Source organism: Coregonus clupeaformis, chromosome 37 (assembly GCF_020615455.1).
Source record: "Coregonus clupeaformis isolate EN_2021a chromosome 37, ASM2061545v1, whole genome shotgun sequence".
NCBI lineage: Eukaryota > Metazoa > Chordata > Actinopteri > Salmoniformes > Salmonidae > Coregonus > Coregonus clupeaformis.
The window spans coordinates 23,141,294-23,164,703 of record NC_059228.1 but is presented as its reverse complement, the minus strand read 5'-3'; the positions used below and the strand labels follow the sequence as shown (position 1 = coordinate 23,164,703).

At 41.9% G+C, this 23,410-nt stretch overlaps 1 protein-coding gene across 3 annotated transcripts; it reads left to right on the top strand.

Annotated features, from left to right (window-relative positions):
- The first annotated feature begins 2,942 nt into the window (after positions 1-2,942).
- LOC121553660 ((E2-independent) E3 ubiquitin-conjugating enzyme FATS-like) lies at positions 2,943-21,457 on the top strand. 3 transcript variants are annotated; one of them, XM_041866949.1, is made up of 9 exons: positions 2,943-3,704; positions 4,232-4,298; positions 7,181-7,266; positions 8,199-9,261; positions 12,936-13,111; positions 13,994-14,174; positions 14,831-14,894; positions 15,362-15,461; positions 20,497-21,457. In XM_041866949.1, exons 3-9 carry the CDS (start codon positions 7,213-7,215, stop codon positions 20,524-20,526), a joined length of 1,668 nt encoding a protein of 555 aa, XP_041722883.1. In that variant the 5' UTR covers positions 2,943-3,704; positions 4,232-4,298; positions 7,181-7,212; the 3' UTR covers positions 20,527-21,457. The 3 variants fall into 3 exon arrangements, with proteins under 3 accessions (XP_041722883.1, XP_041722884.1, XP_041722882.1); XM_041866950.2 differs by lacking the exons at positions 2,943-3,704; positions 4,232-4,298 and having other exon boundaries at positions 7,011-7,266; positions 8,199-9,078; XM_041866948.1 differs by lacking the exons at positions 2,943-3,704; positions 4,232-4,298 and having other exon boundaries at positions 7,011-7,266.
- The last annotated feature ends 1,953 nt before the right edge of the window (positions 21,458-23,410 follow it).

Genomic DNA, 23,410 nt, shown 5'->3' with positions numbered 1-23,410 from the left:
GATAATACATATTTTTTTTAAATATCTCAGAAACTCATGCATACTCACAGCTCAGACACCCATGCATACCCCACAAGAGGTCTCTTCACAGTCCCCAACTCCAGAACAGACTATGGGAAATGAACAGTACTACATAGAGCCATGACTACATGGAACTCTATTCCACATCAAGGAACTCATGCAAGCAGTAAAATCAGATTTAAAAAATAATAATGATAAAACTACACCTTATGGAACAGCGGACTGTGAATAGACACATACACACAGCCACACACAAACACATACACACACACATGCTAACAAACACACACGCTACACACACATGCTAACACACGTGCATACACACACACATGCTAACACACGTGCATACACACACACATGCTAACACACACAAACGCTACACACACGTACATATGGATTTTTTATTGTAAATATGTTGCAGTAGAGTACTGTGTAATAATGTGTTGTGAAATGTAATGTTTTAATTGTATGTCATTTCCTTAATCTTGCTGGACCCCAGGAAGAGTAGCTGCTGCCTTGGTAGCAACTAATGGGGATCCATAATAAAAAATACAAATACAAACCATGCAGTTTATTAGGCTACAGATGAAATAAGTTGTGATGAACTTGATGGATCGATGGATGAACTATGGTGGATCTTGATGCTCCTATCCAATAAATATTGAGGGTCTTATTCTGGTGACATGATGATCAATGCTTAACTGCCGTTTGACCCAAAAAATGTTATTGCTTTTATCCATAATAATCTCATCATGTAGACTAGCCTACCCACACAGCCTACCCTCACTGTATCTGTGAGCTGTTGGCTAGCGCACAAGTGCCAACACCGAAGTAGGCACATTTGCTATTTTACGCAACAGTTATTGTGACAAAACTATCATTAGATTTGAAAATGCCATGTAAACATTTAACTTTTGATTTTTATTCAGTACATGAAAACGTAAGCGAAAAAGTACATTAAATGTGTGTGCACTACATCATCACGCACTGATATTTATTCGCAACAAGTCCATTTGGTGGAAACACACCACAGGTGAGAAAATGAGCATATTTTCTTTATGCAGATTTTAGAATATTCGCATGAAAATCTGTCACCAATCTGTCGCCAATGGAAAGCTAGCTAATGATATTGGCCAATTGACCATTCTCTCTCCATGTTCTTTCTGATGGCACAGAACTTTAGCCACTGGAGGGTGCTAACCTACAGCATTCGATCTCTCAGGGGAGAGGAAAATCATAACAGGTATGTTTTAGTAAACTCTTTGTGCTCTCTACCTCTGGTGACATTAATGGCCTTGGTCAGAAAAGCTGCTTAGACTTATGGCTGTTCATTATACAATGTGTCCTGTTATCCCCGAGCCGACTAGGTGAAAAATCTGTCGATGTGCCCTTGAGCAAGGCACTTAACCCTAATTGCTCATGTAAGTCGCTCTGGATAAGAGCGTCTGTTAAATGACTAAAATGTAAATGTAAATGAATGCATTTTGTGTAGGCGGTACACAGCGTTCAGTCCAAGAACAGATAATTCCTTCTGCATGTATAAAGTCTACTAATAAATTAAGAGAAGTATGTTTGCTTCATTCAAAGTCTTCCACTTGACTACCAGTGGACTATGGATTACATTGCAAATATAGTTGTTGTGTGTTTTACTGATGCTGCAGTAGTCTTTGTCGATAGCATATTGGCGTATTGATTGAAATAATGGTGATGTGGGGGTTCAAGAGGTTACATTCCAAGTTTTTACCTTTGGCCTTCTCGTGGTGGATTGGAGTTGTAATTCCTTGGGCATTACACAGTAATGCATATCCACCAATCCTGAGATGAAGCATGGGCTCAATAGCAACCTAATCCCTCTGTCCTATTACTGCTAAAGATCCTAAAAGAACTGGATAGGTGTAAGGAACATGGCTGAAATCTCACATAGGCCAACAGAGAGCTAAACACAGCATACCATATCATTGATACCTTCAGTTATTTCAGATCTGTGAGGAGGGGTCAACAGCGATTTAGGGAAAGGAGCTCAGATCAGTATGGAGCTGGGGCCCTGACTAAAACATTAGTGTTGAGTTCATTAATATGTGGTCAAAGAGCCATGAAACGTTCAACAGAGCTAATCAGTAAACCAACCATGAAACATTGTTGGTAGACTTAACCGATACCCACAGGAGGATTTACAGGGTCTGGCAGGTTTGGGGGGCGTTACTCAGTTTGATACCAATCACAGCATAGTAGAATGGCCAGCTTTAACCTCTCGTCAATCTGTAACCAAACCAACAACTTTATGTAATATTATGTGTTAATCAACATTTTGGAGCCGTTGTTTGGGAAAGCCAAATCATCACAACACTCTGCACTTGAAAGAGGTGATGCAATGTAGTCCATTCTGTGGAGTTAAATCGGTAAGAGACCTAAGGATTTATGGATGAGTCAGCCCCAGCTCCAGGCAACAAGAGTTTACAACAGATCAATGCCTGAGGATAACAGTCATTGATCAACAACAACCTCTTCAGAGTCGGAATTACCTTGAGGACCTTTGACATACATTTTGTCTCTACCAATGTTCCATTGATTTTGACTGCTGGTTCATGTATTTAAAAAAAAAAGTGAGGTAAGTAACGTTTTGGGGATTTAAAAATAAGTTATACGTAATCACAAATGTTGCCTTAAATCAAAAATAACGTTATATTATAATAATAATAATTATGGAATTCTTCAGCAGTCAGGTTTTTGTTTTTATCACAGAGGAAGTGTAAACTCAGAGAACTTTTACATTTATACCACTCTACTTTGGCAAAGTTTAAAGGAGAAAAATTATAAAGTAGAAATGCACCACTCTGTACATTTCTAGACGTCTATATTTATAGTTTTGCTTCGCTTTCATTTATTCTTGTCTATTCCTCTGTTCATATCTAGGTCTGCTAGTTCCCGGGAGATGTGTTTTTCCTCACAGAACCTTTTGGGAATGTGTCGCTTTTTCTAAACTCTTTGTTTGAGTAAGCAATGTAAGTCAGGATACTTTTTTTGCTGCGTCACTACGGTAACCACAGGAGCTGTTTGAGCCTCTGTCTCCCTCATTAATAACTTGTGCTGTGGGTCCCTATTATGCAAGCTCTGAAACCTGAGATCTGATCACCTGTTCCGCTACCTGAGCTGGGGGCTCGGGGAAGCGAGTGTCGGCTGGTTGCCCCATTAGAGAGCTGGACAGGAGGAGATTAGGCCAGAGCAACTGCCTGAAGCTCCAGGGATCTCTAGTGGATGTATTAGCCCACGTTCCCAGGTCTGAGCCATGTGGTGAAGGTGGTGGAGCAGGAGAGGAGTTGTGGCTGCCGCTGGAGTGGCTCCATACTCACCCCTCTGGGAGTTCCATCCAGAACGAGGTGGAACTTTATTTTGACAGAACAGGAAGTGTCACCGTCAACCCTGAGGAGACTGACTTGACCCCACCTGAGGGCTACACGCATAGCTTTGACTGGTCAGATGACCCTGGCTTCAGACCCCAGTCTGCAGTAAGCAGCGAGGAGCCCTTTCCACCGGGTTTCCTGGGTCACCTGGAGACCGTCAGGATCAGGTGCACCCCTGGGAGAGAACGGGTCAGAGTCTGTACTTTGTCCTCCATTAGAAACGGGTGGCTGCCTTTACAAAAAAGGGGAGTATTATATGAGCTACCCAGCCTGCTCTACCAGGTAAGATACACCTGAGCCAAATGTGTTGGGCTTTAACCAACTATATATGGAATTATGCAAAAACAATTGCAGTACAGTAGTCATTTTATATTTATTGTTTAGTGTAAGAAATTTTACCTTGTTGAAAACAAAGTTGGTCAGCCTCAGGAAAGGGCTTCTCTCCACACCTAGTGAGTTAAGTGGAGTTTTTAATCTCTGTACATTTCTCAGAATCTGTTCTTGCCTCCTGGTGTGCGATTGAAGTTGGATGTTGACAAAAATCTTTGGCCACTGGAATGTTCTCCCTCTGTGAATCACAGCTAGAATTCTTATGGATTATCGCTCATGTGACCACATTCTTACCATCATAGTCAAGGCAATTACCGCATGCTTGAGTTTGTCCCCTTAATTGCTGTAATACAAAGCCCTGTTTTTATATAGATTCATCTCTGCAGTGTATGATACCTTTCACTAAAATACTATCTTTAAACCAAAATATAAGTTTGCTTAAATTTGTTGCAAATTAAAAAATGTGCACTCTTTTTCAGAGACAAATTGAACTTTGCATCGACTCCATCAGACGGAAGAGTTATGACAACGGTGTGGTACTCAAAGGTATGTACTGTATGCCATTCCTTCTCTAGGAATAATTACATGGACCGCTAACTAGCTTTGTTTTCTAACATTAGGTTGAGCTACAATAAGTCAGAGTGGAGATAGAATAGGTTATGATAGGGCAATAGCAAAGAGGAGGAGAGGACCGAGTAAAAGGAAGGAAAGAAGCAGAGCAGACCAAAGCACAAGATGACTCCACAACAAAAAGCTATCCACTGATGCCAGTGGGTCACATATTCATGAGCTGTGAACTATCTCTCCCATGGCTGTGATTTAGGTCCAGAGAGACATACAATGTCTTCTCTACTCTCAGTGCTGACTGCTGATGTGTTTATTTGTATATACCCTGGGTACTACACAGTCTGTCTGTTCCCTAACCAGCTGTGAGCCCCCATGGCCTGATACTCTGTTCCCTTCACTGTCAGGCACAGAGAGGATGACTCAATCACTGCTTTCACACACCACAATCAACACAGTCACAAAGCCAATTCTTCATAGACCCTCTCTCTCTCTCACCCTCTGTTCTAGAAAGCAAAGATGGACCCTTGCCCAAGAGAGAGAGAGGGGGCGAGAGAACAGACACATTTGTAATCATAAACACCCCCCACACGCAAACAAACACACACACACGCACAAACAAATAAACAAACACACAAACACACACTTGTCATGCTTATACTCAGGGCTATGTTTCATTGCTTTGCCTCATTTTATCGTGTCAATCTGGTGATGCACGGCAGCAAAGCCCTGAGAAGTACCCCTGCTGGTACTCCAATTCCCCTTCCCTGCATGCTATAGCCAAGATAAATAAAAGCAAAATTGAGAAAAACTATGCATGCATAATATTCTATTTCCATGTCATTGCTTACTTTCATAATCCTGTCCCAATTGATTTTCCTCTGAACTGGAACACATGATGTAAACATAATTACTTTACAGTATCTTGTTCTCATGTAAACAGAACAGCACAACATAGCCTATACAATTACTTCAATTTGCCTGCTCTCACTATGACATTATAGGGTAAATAGGGTGAAAGTGTTCCATGATTGTCGAATGTATTACATACATCACGCTATCATTTTAATTTTAAAGCCTTGCTCACTGCATGCCTCCAATGAACATATAGATAATATATTGATAGATCCATCTAATATATTTAGTGCTTCAATTATGTAATGGACTGAGCAGGAAATAAAGAAAAGGCGAGTTATAACTTGGGGCCTATAAACAATTCCATTGCACATTGAAGTAGGCCATAAATCAATAAGCTGCAGTTGACTTACTTCATCTTGTGCTTTAGAGTAAACACGTCTTGAGAAATGCGAGCGCCAGGTGAGGTGATGAGGAATAATTAGGCCATGTGTTATGACATTTTCTATCATGGCTGTGATGTGGTCATAGCCACAAGGCGAAGCCTCGAGTGTGTTATTGCCTTGGACTCGAGTGTACAATATTTCATACAATTGGTTACCAGCATTAAAAAGCAAGATTCTTTCCCAAACCCTACATTTTTCAACAAAACGTGATGCTACATTCACTAACTGGTTGTCAAGTGCAATTTGGGGCGTTCTCTGGTCGTTAGTTCTATTCGACTGCCATGTAAAGCAAAACTAACCAAGCGCTGGTTGATATTTTCAGAACTTTGCAGGTTGCTATGGCAAACAAAAATGGTTGAAGCTGGAAAGACAGCAAACTAGCTGCATTTAGTTTCTCTTTAGTTTTTTTCTATTTCTTTATAGGCACTATATATCCATAAAAATGATGCTGATTCATGGTTTCGACTGGCTGAGAAAAGCTGCCTGTCTGTCTCGTGTTCATTACTATGGGACACATTGGAGACCTATTTAATTAAATATTGCAACAATGTTGCAAATGTCAGAGATTATGTCTAGATGCTTTTTACAGTGGAGATCAGGTTTATAAATTGCATGGCTGGGCAGTGGATCTTTAAAAGCAGTATTAGTAGCAAAGATTTTTATAACTAACCCAAGATAGACCACAGCCTGTCGTTTCCAATGGGAGCAAAGGAATTCTAGTGGCTAGAACAAGCAAGGAGGTGGGCAGAGCCAAGCACTAGCAAGAGCACATTTGTGCGTTGAGCATGTATTTGCATATTTCCGTTAGGGAACGCCTACTCTGTGAAGTGCGCATAACAATAACTAAATTCGCCCTTCCACTCCTTCTAAATAACACCATTTTGAGAAACATTGGCAAAGGGTAAAGTCTACAAAACATAGTCCACTCTGTTCGTAACAGATTTTAGTTTTGGAAACAGAAAACTGTATTGAGATCAAATGTTTTATCGATGAGAAGATGTGCAGAATGTCGGCCAAAATTCATCTCGCTCCATCTTCTACCACTGCCGGCCACTGGGCTTCCTTTCACCACCATATTTGGTATAGAGTGGAAACGCCAACCGGATGCTTCACATTTGCACGTCGGGTGAAATATCTGCCTCATTGTTCTATCTGTGTAAGTAGTAGTGTGTTGCTAGGTAACGACGTAAACAATGGCACTTTTTTATGAATGTACTCACCATGTGTATGTTGTCTAGTATATCATGGGCAAGATAGGCTCTAACAATGGGAGATCCAAACCACCCGTTGTATAATTAAGCAATAAGGCCCGAGGGGAGATAGCTGTAGGCCTATCGTCTGTCTGTCTGTCGGTCTCCTCTTCGTCGGGACTCTCGACATCTGTCATTCATGGCGAAGTGGACAGAGAAAATAATAGTGCGCTTCTTCTCTGAGAAGTGTTTCAGTGAGGAAACTTGTTGGCTAAGTGCTTTGTGGACTTGCCTGTTATGTTTTGTTTTTTCCAATGTCTAAAACAAGCAGTAGGCTATATATTTTTTGTTTACCGGCACTTACATATTTCAGATGGAAAATTAGAAGACAATTGGTTCAAGTCCATGGGTTTTCGAAGTGGGAGGTTCCCCAGCCTATCAACATCTAATATCAACGAGGTAAAATCATTTTACTATTCTAGCTGGGATAGATTTGTTATAATATTACTGTACTTGTCTTATTATTGTTAGCTTTACAAAGTTATTTTTCCTGTACAAATTACTGCAACTTCTAGCAAATAATAACATGGTTATGTGTATTAGTTAAAAAATATATATGTTGAACATGGTAATATCATCATCATCATATCATCATCACTATGTTTTAGTACAATTTATGATGCTGAACTAATACATGTCAAAACATCCATTATGGCAATGTATTCCTTGCTTTTCTAATTAGATTTATGCCATCTAGACAAGGAGGCTATTCACTAGCTCAGCAGTGGGTTTTAGTCTGGAGAGGAACTTTGCCATTCAAATCTATTTGATTAAGTTTGTAAGACATGCAGTCCTCAGACTTTGAGTAAACATGAGTGCAATTTTATGCAGGAACTCGTGGACATGTTATTGTCCTTAGACAAGCCATGGGATGTTTTCCCTGCAAACAACAGCCCTTATGTTAACTGACAGTCCCGATCCATCCTGCAAATCAACTATTGTCAGAGAACCACAGAGAACCACTAATATGACACGTCTGATATGAAGTGAAAGTGTGAGAATTGTTTTAGCTTCTCGTGCACACTTTACTTGTCTTAATTGTCCTGTCTTAAGCTGGATAGCCAGGCAATCCTGGAATGTCAATGTTAAATGTCATGGTTAATTTGTCGCTGACTGTTGGCCATCAGGTTACACATCACCATGGTAACAAAAGGAGATCTCGAAATGAGAGCAGGAAAGCCGATAATAAGTAATCCCTAGAATATATCACAGGGAAAAGTATTGGATTTGTTTCCCTCACTCTATTTCATATACCTGATAGATGCACTGTATTTTTAGACTGACTGTTTCAACACAGCTCTGATATTTTCCTCTGGGTTCCCTCTCCTTAGACTTCCACCAAGGATACTACCCCCTCATGGAGCATGTGGAGAGGACAGGGAGAGAGGGCTTCCACATCACCATCCCTAATGAGGCCGACACACTCTGGGGACTCCCAGAGGGGTGGACATGTACCGCACAGAGGGAGTCCAACCCTGCTGAGGACGGCCAGTGTCCCTAATGTCCTGGGCGGCCGACCAAAGACGGGCTTCTCCTCCATCACCATCACATCCTGCAGGGTCTCCCAGTCAAGGGCCAGCCAATCACAGGAGGCCCTTTATCCCCACCAACCGATCCAGCCTATCAGGTCATCCACATCCCTCAACCCAGTCATGAGTCATGTCCTATCCTCAGCCATTCCAAAGCACTCTGAGGTGGTGACCAGATACAAGGCCACCATAGTAAAGGTGACAGAGTACAGACAGAGCTATTCTGCATGTGCCAGGGTCCAGATGAGAGGGCCAGGGACAAGGACTGCCTGGCCTGAACACAGGCACAGTTACACAGGTGGGGACAGGCACAAGGACAATGGAAGCTCCTCCAGGCCTTTGTCTCTACAGCCCTCTTTCCGCTCCTGCGTCCAGTTTGAGGTAACTCGGAGGTCTGCGAACACGGTCCTGTATCTGGACAAGTCACTGTCTATCTCCATAGGACAGCCAGAGGTCACAAAGCCGGTTGTGCACAGGTCCACCCTGTCTCTGTACGTTGGGGGCTCATCCCACATTGGAACCCCTCTGGATTACCCCAAAACACTTCAGGACCTCCGGAGATCTATGGGGTCACTAAGCTGCACCCATAGATGGGACAACTCAGAGACTGATATGGGTCACAGCAGAGGCTCTTCATCAACCCAAGGGGGCTACGAGGTCCCCAAAATGGCAGATACTGATGGTATTAAGAATAGGACATCTGATTTAACCACACACAATCTTACCTCAGGGTTATTCTCATCAGCCAGAGGAACAGGCGACTCATACACCGGGGCCAACCGGCACAATGAAATTGTAGATGAGCTGTGCTGTTGTTGGCTGAGAAATTCCACACACAGACACCCTGCTTTCAATATCAGTCCAGGTATGAATTTCATCTCCCCATGTCAGAGCACAACTCTAAAGTACCCATGCAAATCCAGCAGCATTCCTTTCAATGGCTCTCCATTTCCATAGCTGTGTGGATAAAATCACATAGCGAGGCGGTCTTAGAGGGTGTAAAATCTCATTTTTAACTCTGCCTCTCACCTTTTGATTTATACCTCATTCATTGTTAATAGGATATCTTCCCCTGCCTTACAGATGCAGCACGTATATAAATGCACACTGGTGAAAAATCCACAAGTGCTACATGCTCACATACACTGTGCTTATGTGAAGGAACAACTCATGCTTCTTTTTTCATTTCATCCCCCTCTCTCACTTCCAACACATCCTTTGCATATATTATCTACCCTCTCCAGCCAGTAAGCGTGGCGGTGTTAGGCTTTCACGGGTGTTACACCGGGTGAAGTGCCCCATGAAAAGAATGAGTGTATTGTTTTAAACGATCTCACTCCCAAGGCAGGTTGTGGAGGCTAGCTTATGGCTCAGAGGACAGAGGAGAATGTCGTGTCTGCTTGGTGCTGCTAAGCACTGCCTGAACTGAAATTAGGCCAGGAGTCTAGTTTTGAGAAGCACCACAAAATACCTAGGATCTCTGTATACCCTCTCTGGTATTGTACTGGACAAGTTTTGTAAATGGCATTGCAGAGTTCACAGCACCTGAGTGGCATTGTATCCTTGGTTTTGTTCATTGTGGATTTATTGGAGAGGTTTGTTTGTAATTAGCTGTCATTTGCAAGGGGTTCTAGCTGTTGTTTCAAAGGTACTACGTTTTTCCTGAGGGGCATTGTAGGGTAACTATTTTGAGTGGCATTGCAGAGTTCTGCGTGGTATTGTGCCCTTGTTTTGTCCATTGTGAATGTATTGGAGAGGTTTGTTTGTACAAGCGACTAACTCTGTTTCAAAGGGACAACTCTGTGCCTTGAGGGGCATTGTAGGGTAGCCATAATAACCTAGAATTCTTACAACCTATATCCAAGGGTAAGTGTTATGGAAGTCTCATAGGCATTGCAGAGTATACATCATTTATGAGCAGAGCAGTGCAGCGTCTGTCATTTGATCAGTACGCAGCAGCTACACTCACACCAGGGAGGTAAAGCTTGGCTCATTGCAGCAGTAAATGTAGTACAGCAAGCAAATAGACTACACATACCTGCTCTGGCTGGCCTCCTAGTGGACTCATTCACTGTCTTTTCATCAGTAGTAGCTAGTACCCTAGTCAAGGATGCATCAATGCAATATTGTCACTCAACATTTTGTTACAGACCAATGGAACAAAAGTACACCTTGAATTTGTAGGTTTAAAATATCCCTCTAGTGGCCAGGGTTGACCTATTTTAATGCCATTGGTTGGTGGATATAAAGTCTAAGATCTAGGCTAATGAAGAATTTGTGCCAGGATAAAATCAGTGCCACCTGTTGAGGTTAGCATAGGGCTAACATGTGCCATGTTATCTGATGGGACCAGCTACAATTTAGCGTTCTGTCACGTGCAAGTAAATCAACGATTTTAATTGGCTGATACGCATTTTGTGCTGGAAAACCTGTTAGTTGCTTATGTTCGCAAGTATGGACCCAACGTATTTGCTGCATTGAAGCCGGAGTAATTTACCGGTGTTATAAACTCGCTATACTCTGGTTTTGTTTGCTGCATTGCTTGCTATACCGATGACAGCGTTGAAATAGTCTGACTTGATACATAGATCTCTTGTATGTTGGCGCCAGAGCATTTGATGGTGTGTTCCTATGAAAAACTGTTGAGTCTGATATTAAATGGGTCTGTTTTTAAAGGAGGTGGAGGAACGGGGTTAGAGAGTGCAGGATAGATGCACTGTCATTATGGTTTACATTATTCATGCCGTGTCTTTTTCTCTGCTTTACCCACTGAGTCGTGGAGAGTGGGGTCAGTTAGAGGACTCAACTATTCTCCCTCTTCTCCAGGGCCCAGTTTTTCAAAAGTTATCTATCGGATTTCGGCTATCGGATAGGATTAAATGCATTCCTTCTATATCTTTGGATTTCATCCTATCTGATAGGTGTAATCCAGATAGATAACGTTTGAAAAACTGGGCCCTGGTCACATACTCTAGTTCACAAAGAACTCAACTCTCACTCAGCCCTCATGCTCATTTTACCTGTTAGATTAGATGTGATGTAAATATGCAAAGGCAAATTAAAAAAGGGCCAAATGGCATCTCTGCAAATGATTCTGAATGCACATGTTAAGTAAGATCTAGGTTATCTGAAAACCTCTTTGTTTCTCAATCACAAAAAGGAAAAATATCTTAATTAATGTCTGACAATGCAGTACAGTCACAGTATTGTAATAAACTCCCTCTATATGAGATGATTATTTTTGCCATACGTGCAAAATGTCACCTACGATGTTTGATGAAGAGTTAACTGCATATGCACTGGAATATACAGGTAACTACCAAAAGAAAGGAAACATCTGAATAAAGTGTCTTAATAGGGCGTTGGGCCACCACGAGCCAGAACAGCTTCAATGTGCCTTGGCATAGATTCTACAAGTGTCTTGAACTCTATTGGAGGGATGTGACACCATTCTTCCACAATAAATTCCATAATTTTGTGTTTTGTTGATAGTAGTGGAAAACGCTGTCTCAGGTGCCGCTCCAGAATCTCCCATAAGTGTTAAGTTCGGTTGAGATCTGGTGACTGAGACACACCCTTAAACCCCCTATGCTCCTTTGAGACCCCTCTTTCAAAGTCACTGAGATCTCTTCTTCTAAAATACAATGTGATTGTCCGTCTTTACAGCGAACAACAGAAATGTGTCTTCTGCGCTCTTAATTTCCACACACACACTCTTTCCTTGAGGAGTGTAGCGCTTAACACCGTTTCCTTGAACGTAACTCATGTCGCACACACACTGAGCTGCTGGAGAGCATGTTGTGGGCTTAAGGGCCTTGCTCAAGGGCCCAACGGTAGGGGATAGTTGTTAGGATATGAACCCAGCAGCCCTCCAGTTGCCAGATCAATTTCCCCCGTTTTATCCAGCACCAGACCTTTCGGCTACTGGTCCAATTCCTCAGCCGCTGGGCTACCTATAACCCCTAGCCATGGTAGCCAAAATAATGGGCAACTGGGCATTTTTATACATGACCCCTTAGCATGGTGGGATGTTTTAATTGCTTAAAGATATTCTCCGGTACTTTTGTATACTTTTTAGCCAGTAGTTCTGTAAGTAGTGCTCACTAATCAAAAGTGGTCCCCGAAAATTGTGTACTACGTCACAAATGTGCAGATATGTGCACCACGTCATTGCTCTCTCTCTCGCTCTGCTGTGTGTGCATCTTGCTAACTGTCACTCAAATGGCGAGGGTCTGAAGCTCATTGGCTGAAACTCAAATTGGCTCACGTAGGGAAAATGCGCCGCACAGCTTCCAGAAAACAGTTGTTTTCAAAATAGGGATTTCGTGGCTAATTGAGGTAAGACAGTAATTCTGACACATCCAGCCCAAAGGTTGAAAAAATACTTACTAGTACCGGAGCATGTCTTCAATTAACTCAGGAACCACAACTTTGTGGAAGCACCTGCCTTCAATATACTTTGTATCCCTTGTTTACTCAAGTGCTTCCTTAATTTTGGCATTTACCTGTATATTTGTTTTCTGTCTCTGCCAATCAAAGTGGATACTAGGACATGGGGAAGACAGTCACTATGTAAGGAGAGTGAAGAAAGACAAGGTCACTCCAGAGAAGATCTGCATGTTGCTAAGTATTTCTGTCCACACCAAGCAGACACCTGCCAATCACGACTGACAGTTGATCCTCAGGATATCAAACCCAGAGCCCTCAGTCTCAAAGTATGTGTGGATCAATATCACTCTGTCATGATAATATCTTCTGAAATCATTTTCCTATATGTATCATTATATGATATACTGTAATATGATATGATATAATGCTGTATGGTCACTGTGTGAACCTTCTTTATCTGAAATTTGAAAAGATATTTGCAAATAATGAGTAAAGAGTAATCTGTGAGTGAAGGACTTTCTTTCAAACGGAATGTTTCTTCTACTATATTGAAGAATATCTTCTTCACATTCATTAGCGAGAGCTTTACCATTCTATATAAACTGGTGCCAGTCAAGGTTAAAATGCTTTTATTTTCCCTGCACTCTTAGAAAAAAAGGTGCTATCTAGAACCTTAAAGGGTTCTTCGGCTGTCCCCATAGGAGAACCCTTTGAATAACCATTTTTGGTTCCAGGTTGAACACTTTTGGTTCCAGGTAGAACCCTTTTGGGTTGCATGTAGAACCCTTTCTACAGAGGGTTCTACATGGAACCCAAAAAGGATATCCTATGGGGACAGCCGGAGAACCCTTTCGGAACCCTTTTTTCTAAGAGTGTGTCTGAAGAATAAAACTCCAATGTGAAACATCTTTATGAGGGGATTGCAAAGGATGAAGGGATCACAAAGGGTTTTACTTGTAAGTTCCCTTACCTGTATCCATTCTTACAGAGGACTATGTGGAGTTTATTACCATATTACCTCACATCTATCAATTACAATCTGCAAGGGGAGTCATCAAGGGCAGAGGCATCTTTTCAGAATAACGGAATAGAATCTAGGCTGTATATTTATTTATTTTTTACCAAAATGAGTGGGCCAGTGCTGGCTAGCAGTAAATAAACAAGCAGCTTATGCTTTCCTACGTCCCTGCTCCATCTCTCCACCCCAGGAGGCCCTGGAGATGTTCCGGCCAGACTTCATCAGCCGCTCCCAGGGCAGATTGAGGAGGCTGGAGCAGAGGGCTAGGCGGCGGAAGGCCCTGCAGTGTGCAGACCCAGACCTGGTGCAGGGTCTCTGGGAGGAGAAAGGAAGGCATAGGAGGAACTGCACCAAGCCCCACCCGCTCAGTGGTACGGTGATGGAATATGTCTGACATATGAGTACGAGTATACCGTTTAGTGATTTCTCAATCCTAGTCCGGGGGAACAGCTTTGCTCTCTGCTGGTCGTTATCAAGTACTGCAGTCCAGTTGAAGCGCAGTCTTGCTAACGTCCAACTCCACAACCAAAATGGTTATTATCGGTGAATTACATGGATTTACCTTCTTTAGTCGCTATCATGTATTTTTTTCCCCAATAGCTTATACAAAATGAAAATTGCTACATACACACTTTTGTCAGGGAAAGAACGCCACATACTACAGAATGTTAGACATTTCCTTTCCCAATATGACAGTACTTTACAATACATTATAGACTAGTCTCTCCAAAACCCTAGTACTATGACAGTGAAGTAATAGTCTAGCATCACCTTAACTCTGGCTGCTCTCTCCCTCTCCTGCTTAGCCTTCTATGAGGGTAATGATGCAGGCTAAATATAGACCTTCAGACTCACATCTTAATTATGCAGTGCTGACTGTTGGTCTCAGTGATGAGCTGACAAGAGTCAGTCAAGCCCCTCGGCTCTCAGAAGGACAGGAGTAATGAAGCCTAGTAAGGAAAGTGGAAAGTGTGTGTGTGTGTGTGTGTGTGTGTGTTTTCCTGACAGATGCTTGTGTGTTTCCCAGATAACCTTTTCAAACCCAGAGAGAGGGCCATATCAGGCAAGGAGATGCAGCTGCACTCCAGACGGTAGGTTTACAGACAGAGCTGTACTGTGACGTGTCAGTCTCTTACATGCCTCTGTTTCTCACACACACACGCACGCAAAACACACTGTGGATGTCAGACAACCGAACGTCTGTCTTGATTGGAGATATGAACTACCTTCTGTATCCCGTTATCATGATTTTCTTTACTCCATGTCTTATCTGAGAAGGCACACCTGATCTGAGGATAGGTTCCCATTGTCATGTTTTTAATCTGACTGGGTCGATCTGGGAACAAATTGACTATTTATGTGAGTGAAAAAGGAGCCAGTGTGATGCTGGTTTTATCAGTGTATCCAGGTTTGGCCATTGTGGGTTTGGGCAGATAAAGCTTCCTTTCTATGGTGACGATTTTCTGGGAATAGCTGAGTCGCCCCTGGCCTGCTAATTCTAGAATATTCCCCCTTCACAACCTTAACCTACCATGTCTAACCATCCCTCTTTACTTAGGATTTACAACAAGCTCCCTGAGGTCACTAAGAAGAAGAAGGAGGAGAAAAGGAGGGTGGTATCGCAGACCAACAGATTGCGGGCAGAGCTTTTTAAAAAGGTATGTTCGGTTGGTGCTGGTACTTAGTGACAAACTATTCACAACATAGTTTTATATACTGTAGCCATGTCTGAAAATTTTAATACAGAAAACAGCATTGCAAACTAAAGTGTTGAAGAGTGCATAGGGAGGCATTCAATGTGCTTGTACAACTTGTAGTGTTTGAGGTTTAAAAAGGCTTCTGAAGTTTGTAATTTCCACTTTGACATTTCAGATTTTCCAATACAAAAAAGGTATCAACCCCTACAAAAATAATAATAATTCATAGGGAGGCATTCAATGTGCTTAACTTAACACACTGAAGATTAAGAAGGTCATAAGATAAGAACAAGGTATGCAACATTGCAATACAGTTAGAAGGCGTATTTAGAAGAATAGTCTTTCATTAGATATTTGGATGAGGTGCCATTTGAAAAACGGTATAATTGTCCAATAAAAATGCATTTCAGCATGCTCGTTTTACAATCTATGCCCAGCAGAGGCCGCTGTTTGACTTCTTTGTAGAATTTCCTCCCTACAGTAATATGTCATCGAAATGTCTTCACAATCAATATCTGTGCACTGGTGTGATTTATTCATGTATTCATGTTTCGCTGTTGCTTCAGTGAAATGAGTTTGAATCCAGGTATTGTTGAGAAGACACATGTCCTTTTGTGATTTTAAAAGTTCCTGAATGGCAGCTCTATGGACACTCAAGGACACATTGGGTCCTTGGATTAGCACAGATTTGGTGTGTAGGGACTCTCTACTCAGGAGTGTCAAGTGGTATACATGGTGGTATCTCAAGCACAGACCTTTGTTCTATTCTAGACGCCAAGTGTATGTATGTATGCATGAGTGTTTGTTACGCATACAGATATAGGATCTTAATTTGAGACAGTTTGCTACGGGAGGAAAATAATCCTGCAGCAACAGGAAATGTGGATTATAAAAATGTACATTTTTGTATAGGGTGATACCTTTTTCAAAAGGGAAAATCAAGTCTGAAATTTTTAAGTGGAAATTACAAACTTCAGAAGCCTTTTTAAACCTCAAACACTAAACGTTTTACATTTCCTGCATTTCAGGAAAGTTCTTCTACAACAGGGTGATCAAATTCAGATCCTATACAGTTGAAGTTTACATACACTTAGGTTGGAGTCCACTCCACAAATCTCTTGTTAACAAACTATGGTTTTGGCAAGTCAGTTAGGACATCTACTTTGTGCATGACACAAGTAATTTTTCCAACAATTGTTTACAGACAGATTATTTCACTTATAAATCACTATATCACAATTCCAGTGGGTCAGAAGTTTACATACACTAAGTTGACTGTGCTTTTAAACAGCTTGGAAAATTCCAGAAAATGATGTCATGGCTTTAGAAGCTTCTGATAGGCTAATTGACATCATTTGAGTCAATTGGAGGCGTACCTTTGGATGTATTTCAAGGCCTACCTTCAAACTCAGTGACTCTTTGCTTGACATCATGGGAAAATCAAAAGAAATCAGCCAAGACCTCAGAAAAAACATTGTAGACCTCCACAAGTCTGGTTCATCATTGGGAGCAATTTCCAAACGCCTGAAGGTACCACGTTCATCTGTACAAACAATAGTACACAAGTATAAACACCATTGGACCACGCAGCCGTCATACCGCTCAGGAAGGAGATGCGTTCTGTCTCCTAGAGATGAACGTACTTTGGTGCGAAAAGTGCAAATCAATCCCAGAACAACAGCAAAGGACCTTGTGAAGATGCTGGAGGAAACAGGTATAAAAGTATCTATATCCACAGTAAAATGAGTCCTATATCGACATAACCTGAAAGGCCGCTCAGCAAGGAAAAGCCACTGCTCCAAAACCGCCATAAAAAAGCCAGATTACAGTTTGCAACTGCACATGGGGACAAAGATCGTGCTTTTTGGAGAAATGTCCTCTGGTCTTATGAAACAAAAATAGAACTGTTTGGCCATAATGACCATTTATGTTTGGAGGAAAAAGGGGGTCGCTTGCAAGCCGAAGAACACCATCCCAACCGTGAAGCACGGGGGTGGCAGCATCATGCTGTGGGGGTGCTTTGCTACAGGAGGGACTGGTGCACTTCACAAAATAGATGGCATCATGAGTAAGGAAAATTATGTGGATATATTGAAGCAACATCTCAAGACATCAGTCAGGAAGGTAAAGCTTGGTCACAAATAGGTCTTCCAAATGGACAATGACCCCAAGCATACTTCCAAAGTTGTGGCAAAATGGCTTAAGGACAACAAAGTAAAGGTATTGGAGTGGCCATCACAAAGCCCTGACCTCAATCCTATAGAAAATGTGTGGGCAGAACTGAAAAAGCGTGTGCGAGCAAGGAGGCCTACAAACCTGACTCAATTACACCAGCTCTGTCAGGAGGAATGAGCCAAAATTCACCCAACTTATTGTGGGAAGCTTGTGGAAGGCTACCCGAAACGTTTGACCCAAATTAAACAATTTAAAGGCAATGCTACCAAATACTAATTGAGTATATGTAAACTTCTGACCCACTGGGAATGTGATGAAATAAATAAATGCTGAAATAAATCATTCTTTATACTATTATTCTGACATTTCACACTCTTAAAATAAAGTGGTGATCCTAACTGACCTAAGACAGGGAACTTTTACTAGGATTAAATGTCAGGAATTGTGAAAAACTGAGTTTAAATGTATTTGGCTAAGGTGTATGTAAACTTCCGACTTCAACTGTACATCTGTACACTCGTTTGTGGAAAGAGAATCAATCTATTAAGTGTGTTTTACGCAGCCGTATACTCTGTGTATGGCCTTGCCTTATGGCTGGTTACTCTCTCTGTTATGGCACCTGAACCTTCATTTCCATTAAATCAAATTGTATTTGTTACATGCGCTGAATACAAAAGGTGTAGACTTTACCGCGAAATGCTTACTTACGAGTCCTCTCCCAACAATACAGAATTAAAAAGTAAGAAAAATTAGCAAAATACAAAAAGGAAATAGTAACACAATAAAATAACAATAACGAGGCTATATACAAGAAGTACCAGTACCGAATATGCAGGGGTACAAAATAGTTGAGGTGGGGTAATACGTACATGTAGGTAGGGGTAAAAGTGACTAGGCAATCAGGATAGCTAATAAACAGAGTAGCAGCAGCGTATGTCAAGAGTGTGAAACTGTGCCTATGTGCGTGTGTGTGCATGTGTGTGTGTGTGTGTGTTGGAGTGTCAGTGTAGTATGTGTGAGTGTGTGGGTAGAGTCCAGTGAGTGTGCATAGAGCCAGTGCAAGAGAGTCAGTGCAAAAGAAAAGGGGGGTCAATGCAAATAGTCCGGGTAGCCTGTTCAGCAGTCTCATGGGTAGAAGCTGTTCAGGAGCCTTTTGGTCCCAGACTTGGTGCTCCGGTACCGCTTGCCATGTGGTAGCAGAAAGAACAGTCTATGACTTGGGTGGTTGGAGTCTTTGGCAACTTCTGACACCGTCTGGTATAGAGGTCATGGATGGCAGGTAGCTCGGACCCAGTGATGTACTGAGCGTTACGCACAACCCTCTTTAGCGCCTTACGCTCGGATGCCAAGCAGTTGCCATACCAAGCGGTGATGCAGCAAGTCAAGATGCTCTCAATGGTGCAGCTGTATAACTTTTTGAGGATCTGATGGACCATGCCAAATCTTTTCAGCCTGCTGAGGGGGAAGAGGCGTTGTCATGCCCTCTTCACGACTGTGTTGGTTTGTTTGGACCATGATAGATCCATGATAGGTCCTTAGTGATGTGGACACTGTATGAAAATGTATGCACTCACTAACTGTTAGTCGCTCTGGATAAGAGTGTCTGCTAAATGACTAAAATGTAAAAAATGTAAATGACACCTGTGATGTCACGAGAGGCTGTGTCCTGGAGGGACGTTACATCCCCCTGAGATGGCTGCAAACCCAGACAGCTATGGCTCCATCTGCTGGTATGGTCGGGAACTCCAACCCTCTATGGCCAATCTTCCCACGCAGCTGAAACCAATCAGGAGCTGATGAGCTGAAGGTTTGTTGAAGGGAAGAGACACGGTCGCCAAGCTGGGCTCTCTGGAGGACAAGAGTGCTGCACGTCCACTTCCAGGAGGAATATAAGGATTTGGAGATACTTACCTTTGGGGAAATACTCACCTTTGGATATATGCACCGGTGGAAATACGTGTGGGACATTTGGAAGGACGTTTTGCTGGGTTGGCCACTAGCTGCAACGTGGAAGACAGTAAGACTGGGGAAAAGTTATTTGAGCGAGGGAGAGTTATGATTTTGGATGTGGAAGAGACATCCCTGAACTGTTAACCCTTAAGAGCCACCAGAGAACAGTATTGTGTTATACTTTCGTTAGTTTCCCAAGACCTTTAATAAAATCCTTGTTTTGGTTGAACCTGGTCTCCTTGCACTACTTGAGCAATCCCGCTGAAAGCTGTGTAGCCTCTCGTGACATCACACACCGAAGAACTTGAAGCTCTCGACCCGCTCCACTACAGCCCTGTCACATGGGCTGAACCAGAAGTATACGGAAGAGAGCTTTTGTTTTAGCAATGTTTTGACGCCTCATTTCAGATCAGCAGTATGCTGGTCTAGAAGCAAAAATGTTGATCAATTCAGTTGTCAATTCAGAAGGTTTATTGAAATTGCAATGGAAAAATCCTCATAGAAAACAATGATCAATTTTCAAATCATTAGGAGAATTTAGTTTGACTTCTGGAAGAGTCTGTTTGCAAAGCTTAGGACATACTGTTGAAAGGCAGCTTTAAATGGCTAACGTGAGATTGCTTCAGTATAAGAGGAGAGTTATTGCACTGTAGGCTGTTTAGCCAGATAGCAGGTTATCGTTATTCCCCCACTGGGACTTGGCTATCCACCTTAGGGGACAGACAGTTGATGGAAGTGAAAGCCAATTTAAAATGAGGAATCTTTCCCATTTGAACTACAGCTGCTTTTAGAAGATTGAAAGAAGGGTTAGGCAAGGATTTGTGTATTTGCCTGTCTTTGATTTCTAAATGATTTGTTTGTTGTTTTGCAGAAACTTCTGGACCAGATCCTGCAGAGATGAATGAGGACAAACTCGAGTTGTTCACTGCTAAACCTTCAACTCACATAGTTCACTCACCATCCTCCTAGGATTCATGACCTTATACTCACTTAATATGCAATGTCAGTCGTTGTTGCCATACCTACTGTATACCTTGATTTTATATGGAATAATGAGAGTAATTCCAAGAAAACCTTCACACTGCTCTTGTTCGTTTCACTTTTTGTGTCAGCCTCTTGGCCTTCGTCAGAGCTTTTTCATATGCACATTAATTCCATAGCATTTAAAAGACTATCCAAGCTCCTGACATGATCACTGACAGTGTACACATCTGAGAGAGGAATGAACTGGAATGATTGTTGTACTCTCCATACAGACAAACATTTATTTATTTATAATGGTAATGGAATTGATAGGGTTGAATCATACTGTTGTGTATCGAGCTACATTATAAGTGACAGTCTGAAGGCCAGGGCCATTAGGTTTTGTGGAAACCCGCAGGGATAATTGAGGCTCTGTAATGATGACATAAACTGCCCACTCTCTCCAGTCCTCATACCTTGTAAACATCCACCTCAGTTGACATAACTGACATCTTCAACCAAAGTAAAATTATATTTTTCTATAAGAAATGTTTTATATTCAGTCAGCTAGAGACCAATCTACACTGCTGCAGGGTTAGTCATAGCCACGTTTTTAATAAGATATTACATTCTCAGTAGAAAATTGTTGGAAGACAAATTGTTTGAAGACAAATGTTGTAGGCCTATAAGGCGTTGGCTGTTGTAAGAGCCATGACATGATTAGGTTTATCAGTTATGGTAAGATGGAATGATTCTCTGGTATACAGCAAATGTCTATGTTTTGGCTTTCTATCACTGAATGATTTAATGCTCCTGTAAGTATGTTGTCATTGTCCTCTCAATTATAGTAAAGCTGTCTATCGAAATTCTATTTATGTTTCATTTAATACTTAGCCCTCCTATGGTATTTCAGAGTATAAAATGTGTTGGGTTGGAACATTTGTGCAAAGACAAAAAAAAAGACAAAAGCACTTTGACTTGTCATTTATCTGTGTCTGAGATGTGTAGCGCTGATAGACAGTGTCAGTCGTCACTGACTTCATGTCAGCATTGGGGCTTGTGGAGCCTCCCATCCGGAACACTGAAATGCCCAGCTAATGGATCTCAGGAGACAGGGAGCATCTGTGAAAGAGCCCTTTGTCGTAGAGGTCCTTGATAGCTACATAAGACCGAAGGTTACTTATGAAAGGCGGGTGGTTGGTCTGGTTGGTCCGAGTGGATGGTTGGGTGTATATCACGAACATCTAGCAACCCAAAGGTTGCGTGTTCAACTCTCATCATGGACAACTTTAGAATTTTAACTAATTAGCAACTTTGAAAACTACTTTTTTTAAACGACGTACTACTTTTTAGCTACTTTGAAACTACTTAGCATATTAGCAAACCCTTCCCCTAACCCTAACCTTAACCCTTCAACCATCTCCTAGCCTTAACCTTAACCCTAACCTTAAACCTAATCCCTAGCCTAGCTAACGTTACATATCATACGAATTTCAAATTCGTAACATATTGTACGAATAACAATTCGTAACGTATCATACGAATTGTAATTCGTAACATATCATACGAAATGAACCCACAAATTAATACATACCATACCAAACGTAACATATCATACTAATTTCAGTGTCACAGATTTTTGTTTACTATGTTAAGTCTACCCCTGAGTCCAGCTTGCACAGCCCAGGATTACAGTGCCTTGCAAAAGTATTCATCCCCCTTGGCGTTTTTCCTATTTTGTTGCATTGCAACCTGTAATTTAAATGGATTTTTATTTTGGAGTTCATGTAATGGACATACACAAAATAGTCCAAATTGGTGAAGTGAAATGAAAAAAAATTACTTGTTTCAAAAAATTCTACAAAATAAATAAGGGAAAAGTGGTGCGTGCATATGTATTCACCCCCTTTGCTATGAAGCCCCTAAATAAGATCTGGTGCAACCAATTACCTCCAGAAGTCACATAATTAGTTAAATAAAGTCCACCTGCGTGCAATCTAAGTGTCACATGATCTCAGCATATATACACCTGTTCTGAAAGGCCCCAGAGTCTGCAAAACCACTAAGCAAGGGGCACCACCAAGCAAGCGGCACCATGAAGACCAAGGAGCTCTCCAAACAGGTCAGGGACAAAGTTGTGGAGAAGTACAGATCAGGGTTGGGTTATAAAAAAATATCTGAAACTTTGAACATCCCACGGAGCACCATTAAATCCATTATTTAAAAAAGGAAAGAATATGGCACCACAACAAACCTGCCAAGAGAGGGCCGCCCACTAAAACTCACGGACCAGGCAATGAGGGCATTAATCAGAGAGGCAACAAAGAGACCAAAGAAAACCCTGAAGGAGCTTCAAAGCTCCACAGCGGAGATTGGAGTATCTGTCCATAGGACCACTTTAAGCCGTACACTCCACAGAGCTGGGCATAACGGAAGAATGACCAGAAAAAAGCCATTGCTTAAAGAAAAAAATAAGCAAACACGTTTGGTGTTCGCCAAAAGCCATGTGGGAGACTCCCCAAACATATGGAAGAAGGTACTCTGGTCAGATAAGACTAAAATTGAGCTTTTTGGCCATCAAGGAAAATGCTATGTCTGGCGCAAACCCAACACTTTTCATCACCCCGAGAACACCATCCCCACAGTGAAGCATGGTGCTGGCAGCATCATGCTGTGGGGATGTTTTTCAGCGGCAGGGACAGGGAAACTGGTCAGAATTGAAGGAATGATGGTTGGCGCTAAATACAGGGAACTTCTTGAGGGAAACCTGTTTCAGTCTTCCAGAGATTTGAGACTGGGACGGAGGTTCACCTTCCAGCAGG